Raw genomic sequence first — 13992 nt, forward strand, 5'->3', positions numbered from 1 at the left:
TCACTACCACTACTACTACAACAACTACTTTCACATCAGCATCATCATTACTACCACTACTACTACAACCACCAACACCACATCATCCCCACTACCACCAATACTACAATCACTACCATTAGGTTTTGGAGCTTTACTTCATTTGAAATAGGGAAACTTTGGGATTGTATTTGGCATTGTGCTTACATATCATAAAATATAGTTCTAATCAGTTATCCATTTAGAACTACACTCTAGCACGGAAATCTCAAACAAGTCGGGACTGGGCCTATTTGTTCAAGATTTCCGTGTTGAGTATTTTACAGAGGATATGATGAGGGAGGTTAATGTGGATGGTCTTGAAAAAAGTCATATTATAATGTTAACTCTCCGTTATTGTGAACTCTGTCAAGAGTCGATAGTGAGATGATTCAATTTCCTTTTCTCATTCATCTTTTACAAAATTATGAAGAGAGTTTTCGCGTGTGTTGCGTTTAGTGCGTCTTGTCTTGTTCAATTACAGAAATGAAATGGCAATTCCCACTGCCTGTGCTTGATAAAAATACAAAGGCAGCATATCGCATTGTGGATTACACACTCAGCATGCTTAAGAAAGGGAGGGCATTGCTCTCACCCCACCTTCCCCACCCCTAATTGTTTGTATCATTTTATTACGTAAAAGTTACTGCCTGAGGCAATCACTGGTCATTTTGCGATGGTACTAGCACCTCAGATTAAGTACCATGAAGTGAGGTAACGATGGAGTGCAGGTGTATAAGACGCTGGTCAAACATGCTTTGCAATTCCCCTCAGTTCATTATACACACACACACACACACACATATTATATGCCACACACGCGCACGCGTAACACATTAATTGACACTTAGTGATAGTGCTACGGGGAGAGCGATGGCATCTTTCGTTTCCGTTCAACACAATTCCTACGAGTGATGTTTGAAATTCCTATGAGCCATCCTGGAGACATTCTTTGGACGGCCTTACAGGACACGGTATTGTAAAGTAATTTCTGCTAGATCTAACAGATCCAGATATTCGTCCATGAATGGGTGGACGTAAGAAATTTTGCGAAATGCTGTTGCTCATGACATACAGTACAGTTGAGGTCTTTAATCGCCCTTTTGAACCCTTGGACCAAATTTACGTTATACAGTAAGTCCAATACTACTTTACTAACTACTACTACACCACACACACTAATAGATTTTTTTTGTTTGCAAAGGTGGGTCTTAGAAATTAGATTGGTGGAGCTCTCGTCCCCTACAAAGGGACTGGAATCAGTCTTGGCTCAGTTTTGATTGGGTAGCTGTCTCTCTAAGATCTGATAGAAAGTACTTTGCAATAGACTAACAATATCTTATCCAATGGGTACCAGCAGCCATTTGTAATGTCCTTTTAACATTATAGAACACTAGTGGTCCTGATAGCTCAGTTGGTAAAGCACTCACTTCACAGACGAAGGGAACGAGATTGATTTTGGGTGAAGTCTGTAATTTTTCCGATACCCGCATCCACCCAGTAGTGATTGCATAGCTGGGTCTGTTAGATGTTGGAAACTACTCTACTATAGTCTAGTGTCCTATCCAAAGGGTAGCAAGCAATTGCTATTGTCCATTTAGGGCTATAAAAAATGGGATAAACTCAGTCTCCATGCGCCCTACCTATGACTCTGAAGGAACTTCTATTGGGTTGAAGTTTAAGGCTCCAAAGGACTTTTGCTACTACCACTACTGTTTTGCATTTTTTCGATGAAGTGTCACGAAAATAAGTAATTATGAAAATTTAATGACACATTTTTAATTTATAAAGGCTCAATTTCTCATCCTATGATTCCACAATTTATTCTCTCCAAAACAATGACTTAGGGTTTTGTCAGGTTCTTGTAAGGTCATCTTAATTTACCGATTAAGCTGTTATACTATATATCTGTAACAGCATTATTATTCCTATTAACCTTGTTTTCTGTTTCAATTTTTGTTGTTATTGAATTAGTACTAACCATGTTTTGATTGTGAAACTTCATTGTTGGGCTCTTCCCTTTTCAGCATGGGATACTTTTTTTTTTCATTGAAAGACTTTTTGATCGTAAAAATGGTATAAATTGTACTTGTTTTTAAAAACTATTGTTAAACATTGACAATGGCTTGTGATTCTGATAAAGGATTATCTAAGTCTAAGGATATAAGTTGCAATTCATTGGTTAAACCAAAACGCATCAGGAGAATCCGACCATGGCTCAGTTCCTGGAGCAACGAGTTATCAGACAATGGGGAGCCTGTAAAGATTTGGTGTCAGCGTCTCAAGGAGCCTGGAATGGCCCGATGCAAATACTGCAAGATTAAAATAAACTATTCCAACAAAGGACTGAGTGCCTTGAGGTGTCACTCCAACACCAGGAAACATTTGGACAATGGAAGGCATTACCATCTCAAGGTTTCTGGTAACAGTAGCTCAGAAGGTAAGTTTATAATTTTACCCTTTCATTGAATGAAAAGAACAGATTCCCTTGAAGTCACGTGTTGTCTTATAGAAGGCACTAAAGATCAAGTGGTATTGCTAAATGAATAGAATGAACCAGCTTTATTATCAAAACAACTGCTCTGGCCCTACCATCAGCATTTGTTTCTTTGCGTCCAGAAGAAACAAAAATTGGCTAGGACAGATTGAAGATTGAACTGAACACAATCATAAATGTTGTGATCACATCCGTTTTGTACGGATTATATTGGCAAGTGTGGTGCAGGATATGAAAGTAGGTATTACATGATATATGTCTGACATCATTGAGGTTAGCAATAATAATAATAAATTACACTTTTATAGCACTATCCATCAAAACCTCAGAATGCTTCATAAAATAAAGAGTTGGTCTATCAGACCTAACATTTAAGACAACATAGACTACATTCACAGCTTCACTTAATTCTCTCCTTCCAGCCATTTTCAGAATTTTCCCCAAAACCTCACTCCCACCCATCGCAAAAATAGATTCTTCTGACTCAAACAGAAAAACAAAACATACATTTTATATATTATATTGTTCAGCAAAACGAGCTCTACAGCACTTTGCAAAGTTTTTATATCTAGAACAAAAGATTTTCTTTAACTTTTGTGACGTACAAAAGAAATCAGAATGAGAAATTTGTTGGTTGTATTATTTTAAAATATGCAAAATAGCTTTTAATAACTTTTTTATTTGAAATGGTGTGTTTTGAGTCTTTTCTTAAGAGTTTTGAGGCAGCGAGTTCTTAACTAATGGTTCAGCTTTGTGAAAGGACTTATTGACAGAACCATTTATTAAGTTTAGTTATTGGAACCTGTAATTGTTGGCTTTCTAAGGTGGGGTTTATGGGGGATCATTTCTTGAAATGCATCAAAACAAACAGGGAGCAATTTCGTAGTTGACTCGAGCTCGAAGAGGGAGCTAAAATAATTATCTCAGTATGGATTGAACTTTTCTTTGGTCTAGACTGTCATTTCAGAGCACCGTTCCAGATGCCCTATTCCGAACTTTTTAAAAATCTTCTCAATTTCCATGTTGTGAAGGCTAAAGAGAAAACATTTGCAGTAATCAAGTCAAGACAATGATCGATGTTTTCAGGTTAGGCGGTTAAGCCTTTCCGGGCTATTCAAGCCTTTCGACTGAGTAGCTGTGTCTTCGTCCTGCTTTTCTGTTACTGTTAGGATCTGCTTCCTTAGCCTGTGGTCAACCAAGACCTACCCACAAGGAAGTGGGCACTAGGAATCTTTTTTTTTCAGGGTTTCCATCCCTTAGATGATTGTATTCCAATACTAACAAGCTCCATCTGCCTGAGTTTGAAATCAGAATTGTCTCTCTCCGAGATTGACTGCCTTCCAAGGCTCACAAGCTCAATCTATCCGGACTTTGCTACCCATAGCTGGGAGGCTGGTGCATGGGCACCAGGGCGTGTTACGCACGACAGTGGGCCTACATGTTTAGGGGCCTTTCCTAGTTATACCGCCAGGTCCCTGAGGGAAGTTTAACCTATTGCCAGCTGGAGCTCACAGTAGTTACCAGGAGTTGGTTGGACTACCCACGGGTGATAGCCTCAGAACCACTTCACCAGGAAATGCCTAACACGAGTTCTGTGTCAGAGACTGTGAATCAAGGAGGCTCGAATCCTGATTGATGAGTGAAATAGAATGAACAGTTTCATTATGTGAATAAAGTTTAATAATAATATAGAGAATTTGTGTGAAAACATGCAGACAAGATCTATTATAATGCAAGACTCAAAGCAGATCAACAGGATTTGGGGCCTGCGAAAAGGCAGTGGATGGTTGTGTAACATCAAAAGCCCCATTGACTCAGTTTCTTTTGTGCTAGTATTCAGAGTATCAGTGTCAGCTTTTTGGAAGCCATTGAATATTTAAGTTTAAGGTGTTGGGTATGATATGTTTCATGTGTGTTTTATGTTTTTGGTTTTATTTGTTTCGATTGTTTACAAAAACTGACAAGTGATTCCATTCAAATTTACTCTTGATGATTTTCTGAATATAATTGCTGACATTTGGCCATGTTATCTATGTTTTGTAACTCAGGGATCCTGACAGCTCATATGGTAGAGCACTCGCTTCACATACAAATGGACCGTGATTGATCCCGGGTGCAGTCGAGACTTTTTTATCTGACCCTCCAGTCCACCCAGCAGTGATTTGGTACCTAGGTCTGTTTGATCTGGTAGAAAGTACCTTGCAATGATGCCAAAACTCCGGTTTCACCGGAAAAAACTCCGGTCTGGTGCACAATATTCCGGGCTCCGGGCAACTTCCGTCAAATTCCGCCGGTGAGGTCAATTTGTTCCAAGGATACCCCCCCCCCCCCCCCTTTCCGACCACCACATCATCATCATTGCCACTAGTATTACAATCATCATCACTACCACTACAACTGCAGCCACCACCACATCATCATCACTACCACTACTACTACAACCCCCACCACCACCACCACATCATCATCAGTACCACAACTATTACTGTAACCACCACCACCACATCATCATCACTACCACTACTACTACAACCACCACCACATCATCATCACTACCACTACTACTACAACCACGACACCACATTTTCACTACCACTACTACTACACCACCACTGCCACATCATCATCACTACCACCACTACTACAACCACCTCCATCGCATCATCATCACTACCACCACTACTACAACCACCACAACCACATCGTTACTAATGTAACCACCACCGCCACATCATCATCACTGCAACTACCACTACATCATCATCACTAACACTACTACTACAACCACCAGCATCACACCATCACTACCACTACTACTACAACCGTCACCACCACATCATCACTACCACTACAACCACCACCACCACCACATCATCATAACCACTACTACTACTACTACTACTACAACCACCACCACCACCACCACATCATCATTACCACCACTACTACTACTACAACAACCACCACCACATTATCATCACTACCACGATTACTACTACTACAACCACCATCACATCATCATCACTACCACTACTACTACAACCACCACTACCACATCATCATCACTACCATTTGTACTACAATCACCATCACCACCACATCATCATTACTACAACTACTACTTCAACCACCACCGCCTACCATATCATCATCACTACTACTACAACAACAACCACTATCACATCTTCATTATCACTCACTATTACTATTACTACAACCACTAACACCACATCATCCTCACTACCACCAGTACTACAATCTCTACCAATAGGTTTTGGCGCTCTACTCCATTTAAAATAAGGAAACTTTGGGATTGTATTTGGCAATGTGTTTATGTATCATAATATAATTCTAATCAGTTATATATTTAGAACTGTACAATATGTAAACACAATGCCAAATACCTTTCCGATTCCTTTTTCTTGTGTGCGGAAATTCCTCTTTCGGCATTGAAATTCCTACGAGTGGTGTCTGAAACTCCTGTGAGCCAAATTTAAAGTTGGCGTCTCTGGTACCTTGATTGAACGGACAGCAAGCAATTTCTATTGTCCCTTTCACGCTTGTTTCGGGGTGAGACTTTTATGTGATCTCAAACTAAGTACTTTGATAGTGTGCTGCTGCAATCTACTTTTGATTCCTACTTGAACCAATTCCCCATTGTCTTACCTTTCCTTGGGTGCTTTTATTGTAATTTTAGAGCTGTTTACTATCACATTTTCTTCCTTTTTACTGGCGCTGATATGACCTTAATGTGTTGCAAGCGCCGTAAAACTCTTTTAAAAATTTTTAAAAAACTGTTGCCAAGCATTCACACCAAGTTTCAAGTGGGTTTGATGTAATGTAAGTGTGAATTGAATATTGATCAGTGACATCTTGATGCATGGCCTGTGGTCATTGTTATCCAACAGCTTCCCATTGTGCCTTAACATTCACCTCATGAAAGCCTAGAGCCCGTGTCCAAACGGCTATCAACAACGCATTCATTGACTGTTAAATCAGCATAGATTACGGGTGGAAATAGAAAAAAAAAGGGGCTATTAATGTTGTAAGCCTCTGTGTAGTTATTTTCGCGCCTGATAGTTTTAACACTTGACACGTTCTTTGAGATTGATTTTGGTTAAGGCCTGACCAACCAGACAGGCAATCGTATTTGTTGTTGTTGTATTTTTCCTTCCATTGTCGTGGCGTTGGAAGACATTGAAAGCTATTTAACGTCTTTTATTCTTTTTTTTTTATATAAAGACTCCATCGAGGGTTGATTGCGCCAGTTATTTCATTTAGATTTTGACCAATCATGTGAGCGGTGCGACGATATAGAAACCCTTTTGAGGCCTAATCCGTAGTTTTTCTGTGTTTGTGTATTTGTATTCATTGAGGCTGAATAAATTAACTAAAGGCTAACGGCCAGCATTATATTATATTTCCATCATACTTTTTGTGTGCTCGTTTCTGGCTTTCAGTTTATACGTTGGAAGTCGATCGAGTGGATTTGTGATCTGAGTTTCCTTTTTAACTGACGTGAGTATTGTCACTATATTTGGGTGGCACAAATTTAATGGGGTTTTCACACACACACACACACACACACACACACACACACACACCTTCCCCCAGTTGTACATGTAACGGATTGGTAAAAAGAGTTTTTTTTTAGAGATGGCATTTATTTAAATTCGCCAACAATAATGACTGAGGCATTGGGATAATTGTTTTTGGTAATTATTTGCATGATCCGCCCAAGATTAAGTAACACATGTTGCGCAAAGCTCTTATGCAGACTTCAGAGTTTTGATTGCCGATCGTGACTTCAGAGGTTTGATCCACCGACCATCGATTTGGTGGTATATAGACGATAATGAGAAATTTTTTTTGGTAAATTCTCGTGGCCAATAGAAGGGTCTACATGTAAGAGAGAGAGGGGCTAATTTTGTACAAGACTTTGATGTTGTCACACAATTTGTCGTTTACATAAAAATATACACCTCCTCTAACTTTACCATGCTTTGGGTCTTTGGCAGAGGATACAAAATGCGAGGAATCCACCCCTCTTCTCAGTCAAACTGTTTTTATTAGAAGTATCGCCAAGTTGTTGACCATAATACGAGCTCATTACATTGAAGGAACATACGCTTTTGTCGCAAGCTTTGATTTTCTGGTGAATAGACTTGTTTGATAGAAGTTGAAGTATTCATCGTGGAAAAATAAAATTACTACTTTGGCTTTGTTTGTTGTGTTCGACATTATGTTTATGGTTGGCTTCTCGCTTTTCCGGGGGGAGGGGGTGGGGGGGGGGGGTATTATCGTCAAGACTATTGGATATTGATGCAATGGTGGATCCGTGAGATTTTTGAATTTTCCCAGCAATTTCCCACTGATTTTGCCGTGTAAACATTTTCCTCTGATGAAAGCTCAGGGTGCAAAGTCGTGGATCGGCGGAAAAATTACCATCATGTCATTTGTCATATTTTGACACGTGTGCACATGTTGCATTTTTTTTTCTCATTTTGTATGACACTTCTATTTTTTATGACGTCAAACTATACTAGACCTGCTAGTACTACGAAAATTCGTAGAATTACGAATTTTTGGCTCCATCTACATTCGCCTCTTTAATCCAATAAATCTTGTTGAAAAGGAAAAGTTAGTTCCTTCGATCCTATATTCAGGACTTTGAAGCGTTTGTGGATGGTGGTGATGCCAAATTGTTTAATTTTAAAGCTATTGAGAGTGGCTATTTCAGTTTTCCCCAAGAACTACTCACCTTTAAAATTTCAAGTAGGCAGCTCTGAACTAGACAGTCAAAAGTGACACAAGACCAGTGATAGTCTTCAATGAGTCGAAAAGGAGAGAGAGAGAGAGAGAGAGAGAGAGAGAGAGAGAGAGAGAGAGAGAGAGAGAGAGAGAGAGAGAGAGAGAGAGAGAGAGAGAGAGAGAGAGAGAGAGAGACTACCCTGCCAGATATGGATTAATCTTTTTTTTAATTAAACGAAAGTTTCTTTGAATTTTGCCAAGCTTGCCAAGTACACTATCATGCTACTATCACCATCATGTCATGTGTCATATTTTGACACCTGTGCACAATTTTTTGAATTCTGATGACACTTCCATGTTTAAGACGTCAACCTAGACAGGCTGGCGCCAAGTGTCAAAAGAGACACAAGACCAGTGGTGTCGATGAGTCGAGGATCGGAGTGGGGGGGGGGGGGGGTCAATTGGGTCTAGATTTATTTTCCTAAGTAGTTGTAGCATTGTAGTAGGTACAATTTTGGCAAGCTTATTAGGTTTGTGCATTAAAGAAATTCGTTGCAATTTCCTTCGAATTAAAAAAAAAAAGCAACAACAAAACGTTCCATGAACTATTCTGGCAAAAGTAGTCTCTCTCTCCTCTCTCTCTCTCTCTCTCTCTCTCTCTCTCTCTCTCTCTCTCTCTCTCTCTCTCTCTCTGCCGTTGTCTGTCTTTCCCCTTTTATCCGTATGTATATCTTAACCTTCCTTCTTCATTTTATGTTTCCGGTTGAAGAGATATTTAATACATATTGTACATCGAGCAATAGTAATCAACTTAATCTGCTCTTCTTACCTTTGCCAGCTAGTCTATGTTTAACAATTTATTAAAGACTCACCAGTCTTGTACATAAGTTGCAAAACCTGGGTTGCAGTAACAAAGATATTGTAGCCTGCTTTGTAAAGTTAAAAAAAAACAACTTTGGCCAAGAGAAAGTCATAATCACTTGGTGTAGATTGTTGGTATTAGTGATATTGTAGGCCTTTAATTATCATTTTAAAATTATTTTTTTTAGGAAAGGACAATTCATTTTAATTTTTACATAAAGTAAGTTGTATCTCTCATGATAAGAATGGATGTACACTATTTTGGCAAAAACTCTCAATCGAAGTCCCAGGTTTGAGAGTTTTTGCCAAGATGAGGGTCATTTAAATCGATCGATATTTTTAGAATGAGTTTTCTGGACAATTTTTCAAATATGGGTTTTCCAGAGTACGGCAGGAACCCTTCGTAAAGCGCTTTGGCCACGTTTAGTGGATATTGCGCTATATAAAAGTTAAAGAAACCAATGTTCAAGTTAAACTTTGCACTGCCAAGACAAGATGAATTTTTTTATGACAATAAGACACTTACTCCGGGGAACTGGTTAAGAAAAGGAAGTTATATAATTTATCCCTTTATTATGTGATTTTTCCAAGGCAGATAACCTGACGTTTAGAACAGATAAGTCTGCACATTTTCACACTCTTTGTATTTTTCTATGTTTGCTCGGCATAACTAATGTTCAAAATTATTATTCTGGCAATTCTGCTTTCATAATGGTTGCGCTACACATGCTCCAGTTCGTCCAGTGCCTTTGTTTATAAATGTTAACTACTTTATGGCATTCTTCCTTTGTGTTCTCTTGTTGTAGATCTTGATGGTAATGACATGTTCAAAGGTCGATGATTATGGTTAAATGCCCAACACCAAGACATTCAAATAAAAAGTCTAATTCCAAGTTTCAGTCTTGTACTTGTAGTTTTAACAGCTAATTATTTTTTTGAAAAATCCAGATCCAAACCAATCTCTATAGTCAGCCAGTTTCATGTATGTAAAATCATTCCGGTCAATTTTTAGCACAAGACTAACAAGGATATTGCGCTATATTGCCGTGTTTTGTATCATTTCTTAGGACGTAAGGCACAGATAGGAATGATGCTGAAAACTGGTGCGAATCGCTTTTCAAATCTTTAACTTAAAAGCTAGGGGAAGACCCCCCAGCCCCCTTCTCGGTCTTTTTATGTGTGTGGGGGGGGGGGGGGGGGGGGGTCGTACTTTGACACTTTGGAGATCCGCCATTTTGTTTGTATGGCACAACTGTAACTTGCAGGGTAAAAGCTACCTCTTAATCGATCTCATATTTTCGTTCTTTTTACTTTTTTTTTCTTGAACAGCTTATTGACAAACGATCTGGCATTTAGTAATGGGGGAAGGATAATATTATCCCGCCAAAGCTAGCCAAGTAGTGCGGTCAAAAAAGCGAATATTAAATATTTAGAAACAAATAGATGTTGGTGTTCTTAAAATTGTCTTATTTGTAGATTTAATGGTGTCAAAGTAAAACTCTTGTCCTTGGGTAGGAAGGTCGTGTGTTCGGATTCGGGTGGACTTTTTTTTCCTTCTTCTCTTGGATCTCGTGTTAAGATTCCTTTATTTTATTTTATTATTTTTTTTGTACACAGAAGCTAAAATGTATTTAAAGTGACGTCATTACCATCCTAGTTTTTGGCAATATTTAGCGTAAGCGTCCGTCCAGTTTTTGTTGCTGCACTGCGCCAGCTAGTTTCTTGGACCCCAAGCTGCACCATAGGTGAGTGAGCTGCACTGTGGAGAGTTTTCACAGGGACATATAATGGTAATTAAGAGGGTCACGGTGGAAATACATGTATAGGTCCATTTTTAGGGTGCAGACATTTGTAAAACAAAATGGAACAGCATAGCTATAGGTGTCGCTGAAAACAACCCATGCCGTGAATATGGCGGAAAATTTTATTTATTTATATATTATTATTTTTTTTTTTTTTGGGGGGGGGGGGGGGGGGGGGTAACACAATCTTTTTGACACGTTTAATTAATTTATTTTTATTTTTTATTTTTAGTGTTATCATAAACCGCCAGGGTGCCTTTCTACCGGATTGACCTAGTCGACCACTCCTTTTAGCTAGTCATGGAAGGAATGTGCGAGTCACATGTGATAAGGCGTCCCGTTTGCCTTAACTTTCGCTCTGCGACCTAGCCTAGGACTTCATAATAATATAGATGTCGCTGGACCTAGCCTAAGGCGAGCCGACGAAAGGCTAGGTCGACCTATATTTCTTGGCTCGATTCAATCGGGCTGTGCAATTTTGCTTTCCATTTCAGGTAGGAGTGAAGGATAGCAAAATGCATTTGATTTTTATTTGGCGATTTAATTGGTAAAATAAAAGGATTCAATAGTCTGATGCACCTAGAACTTTTTCACATGACATGTGATCAGAATGTATAAAATTCAAAACATGATCAGATTTATTATGATTTTCTCCTCTGGGTACACTTTTATGTTCGTCGGAGAAGTATTTCATAAGGGCGTCCGCCAGTGTACCGATAGTTTAGAGCCAGTTATTAAGTTTCTATGCGTCATTACGAGGGAAGTGACGTCACGATTGATGAAGCCTATTCGTATGTGTTAATTTTTATTATGAATTTTATGTGCCTGTGCGCACGCACTCAATATTGTTCAAAGAAGCTCTTACTCTTATGAACTATTTATAGCTAGCCTAGCCCTGCAATTTACAGGCAAAGCATTGCTATCGTACGACCGGTGGTAGTGGTAACCAGCCGCGTGATGTGTTGAAAGCGGGCGGGCTAACTTGACACTGTGTAATCGTGATACCTAGTAGTATTCAGCAGACGACCTATCGTCTTGGTGCCTGTGCGGCTGAACTTGTAGCAAGCGCGCGTGTAGTACCACGGTTGCGATCGTTGAACGAATGTAGCCTCGCCTAGTAATATGTTGTGATATTCAGTCACTGGCTTTGTGTGCGTGTGTATTTGAATCACGAGTGCCTAACAAGTTAGGCGAAGGCTACACGACGTCAGCTTTGCCTTAATTGAATTGTACGTGATTGTGCGCATGGTCAACGTGATGCGGGCTGTGTGTTATTCAGTGCGTGAAATATTATATTGACGCGATGGCTTCAATTACATTCCGTGTTAAATTGATTTAACGCAAGGTTTGTATTGAGGTCTATCAATGTGAAAAGTATATGTCTGTTGTACAATTCTGGAAAGGATACTAGAACAAGCGATATGTGACTAACAAACAAAATTCAATACATTGATGACGTCACGGCTGCATGCGATCTTATGCGATTTAGGCAATTAGTCTACCTTTCCATTGTTGATTTTAAAACTTACCTGCTCCACAAAAATGTTATGATCACCCATTTCTTTATTTTTTTTTCATTTCTTTTTCTTTCTATCTTTTTCTTTTTTTTACTCGCTGTGCCTTCTACCCACCAACTCCCCATTCTTGTTTTCCTTCTCCATGTCGCTCTGTCTTTGTTCTGGATTGAGATTATTGGTTTGTTTGTTTTTTCTCTCTGGTCCTGTCGGGGATCCTTACCTGAGAGGGAGACAGTCAAATGTATAGTTGGGTTGTTTTTGTTTTTTTTGAGAGATGATTTTTTTTCTTGTTATCCACTTCTTTGGTCATTAGTTGTTTTTAAAAATATATATATTGTACTTTGTAAGAATTTGAGAATGTTCTTCTTAGTGGGATCATTTGCTTGTGCCTGGATGGGACTTTTGTACTTTCAAGTTAGGACTAATGATGGATTGATCGTGGACTTTCCTGTTTCCTATTCCTATTTAATTTGAATCCAGTCCTCTTTGTCCTCCTTATCTTTGTTGTTTTTAACATCAGACCTGCAACTTTTCCCTTCTCCTTTTTTTACTGGCCTGAAATGACCTAAAAGTGTCGCAAAACAAACAATTCTTTCTTTTTTTTTATATAATGTCATATATTTTTATTTTGAAAAATTAAATCCGGACATTAAAAATAATTATAATTAGACTTTAAAATGAATATGTCGCGGTCTCTCCCCCCCCCCCCCCTCTCTCTCTCTCTGTGTGTGTGTGTGTGTGTGTGTGTGTGTGTGTCGTTGATTACTTTGCGTTTCTTTTTCTTTTTATCAAAAATGATATTGGCACGATTACTTTGTTCGGAGGGTTTAGTTCTCGATACGGTTAACTTTCTACGGAGTACAACTGAACTGTTGACACGGCGACTATAGATAGTATTTGACTTATTCACTGTTGCTGTTTATAGTTAATAAAGCCACTGAGATTGTAAATATTGATTCGGAGCGATTCAAATGCACATTTCTATGGATCCGTCTTGAAACTTTGAAGGTTGCGCTTGAATCACGATGGAGACACTGTTACTTGAGCTTACTTTTTTCTTGTCGCGGACTGACTTGAAAAGGAGGCGCCGATCAAATATGTGTGAATGGACGATGATGTACTTAATACAATTGGCACGAGTAATATTTTTTTGTTGGGGGGGGGGGGGTATGATTACAGTGCAACCCCTGGGTAACGACATCGCCCGGGACCGGAAAATTATGTCGTTATCCAGGGGTGTCGTTATTCCGGGTTTTCAAGATGGCGGCAAAAGGCGTGTTGAGGCCCGTGATTACAGTGCCTGAGAGAAATCACGTCTCAAAAACCTAAGAATGTGTATTTCTCCTGTTTACAAAGGGTTTAACAGTTAACTCTCCAATGTGTGTTATCATTGTTTTGATCGTAAACAGTGCCCGAATGCCATTTGACGAAACTAAAAGTAAATAATAAAAATCAAGTGCCAACATGATAATAACACACAATAACACAGATACACGCATTTAGTTTTGGTTTTAATTCAAGTCAAATCCATGCGATACTACTGTTG

At 39.0% G+C, this 13992-nt stretch overlaps 1 protein-coding gene across 1 annotated transcript in view; it reads left to right on the top strand.

Annotated features, from left to right (window-relative positions):
- The window catches only part of LOC144974867 (uncharacterized), a 44676-nt gene that overhangs the window by 2099 nt on the left and 28585 nt on the right, over positions 1-13992 (top strand). Inside the window, exon 2 of the mRNA XM_078918244.1 lies at positions 2046-2458. Coding sequence (XP_078774370.1) covers positions 2140-2458 — 319 coding nt within the window. The 5' untranslated portion in view covers positions 2046-2139. The remainder of the gene's footprint in view (positions 1-2045; positions 2459-13992) is intronic.

This window comes from Berghia stephanieae, chromosome 6, assembly GCF_034508935.2.
Source record: "Berghia stephanieae isolate SIO BIC M18660-M18661 chromosome 6, UCSD_Bste_1.3, whole genome shotgun sequence".
Lineage (NCBI taxonomy): Eukaryota > Metazoa > Mollusca > Gastropoda > Nudibranchia > Aeolidiidae > Berghia > Berghia stephanieae.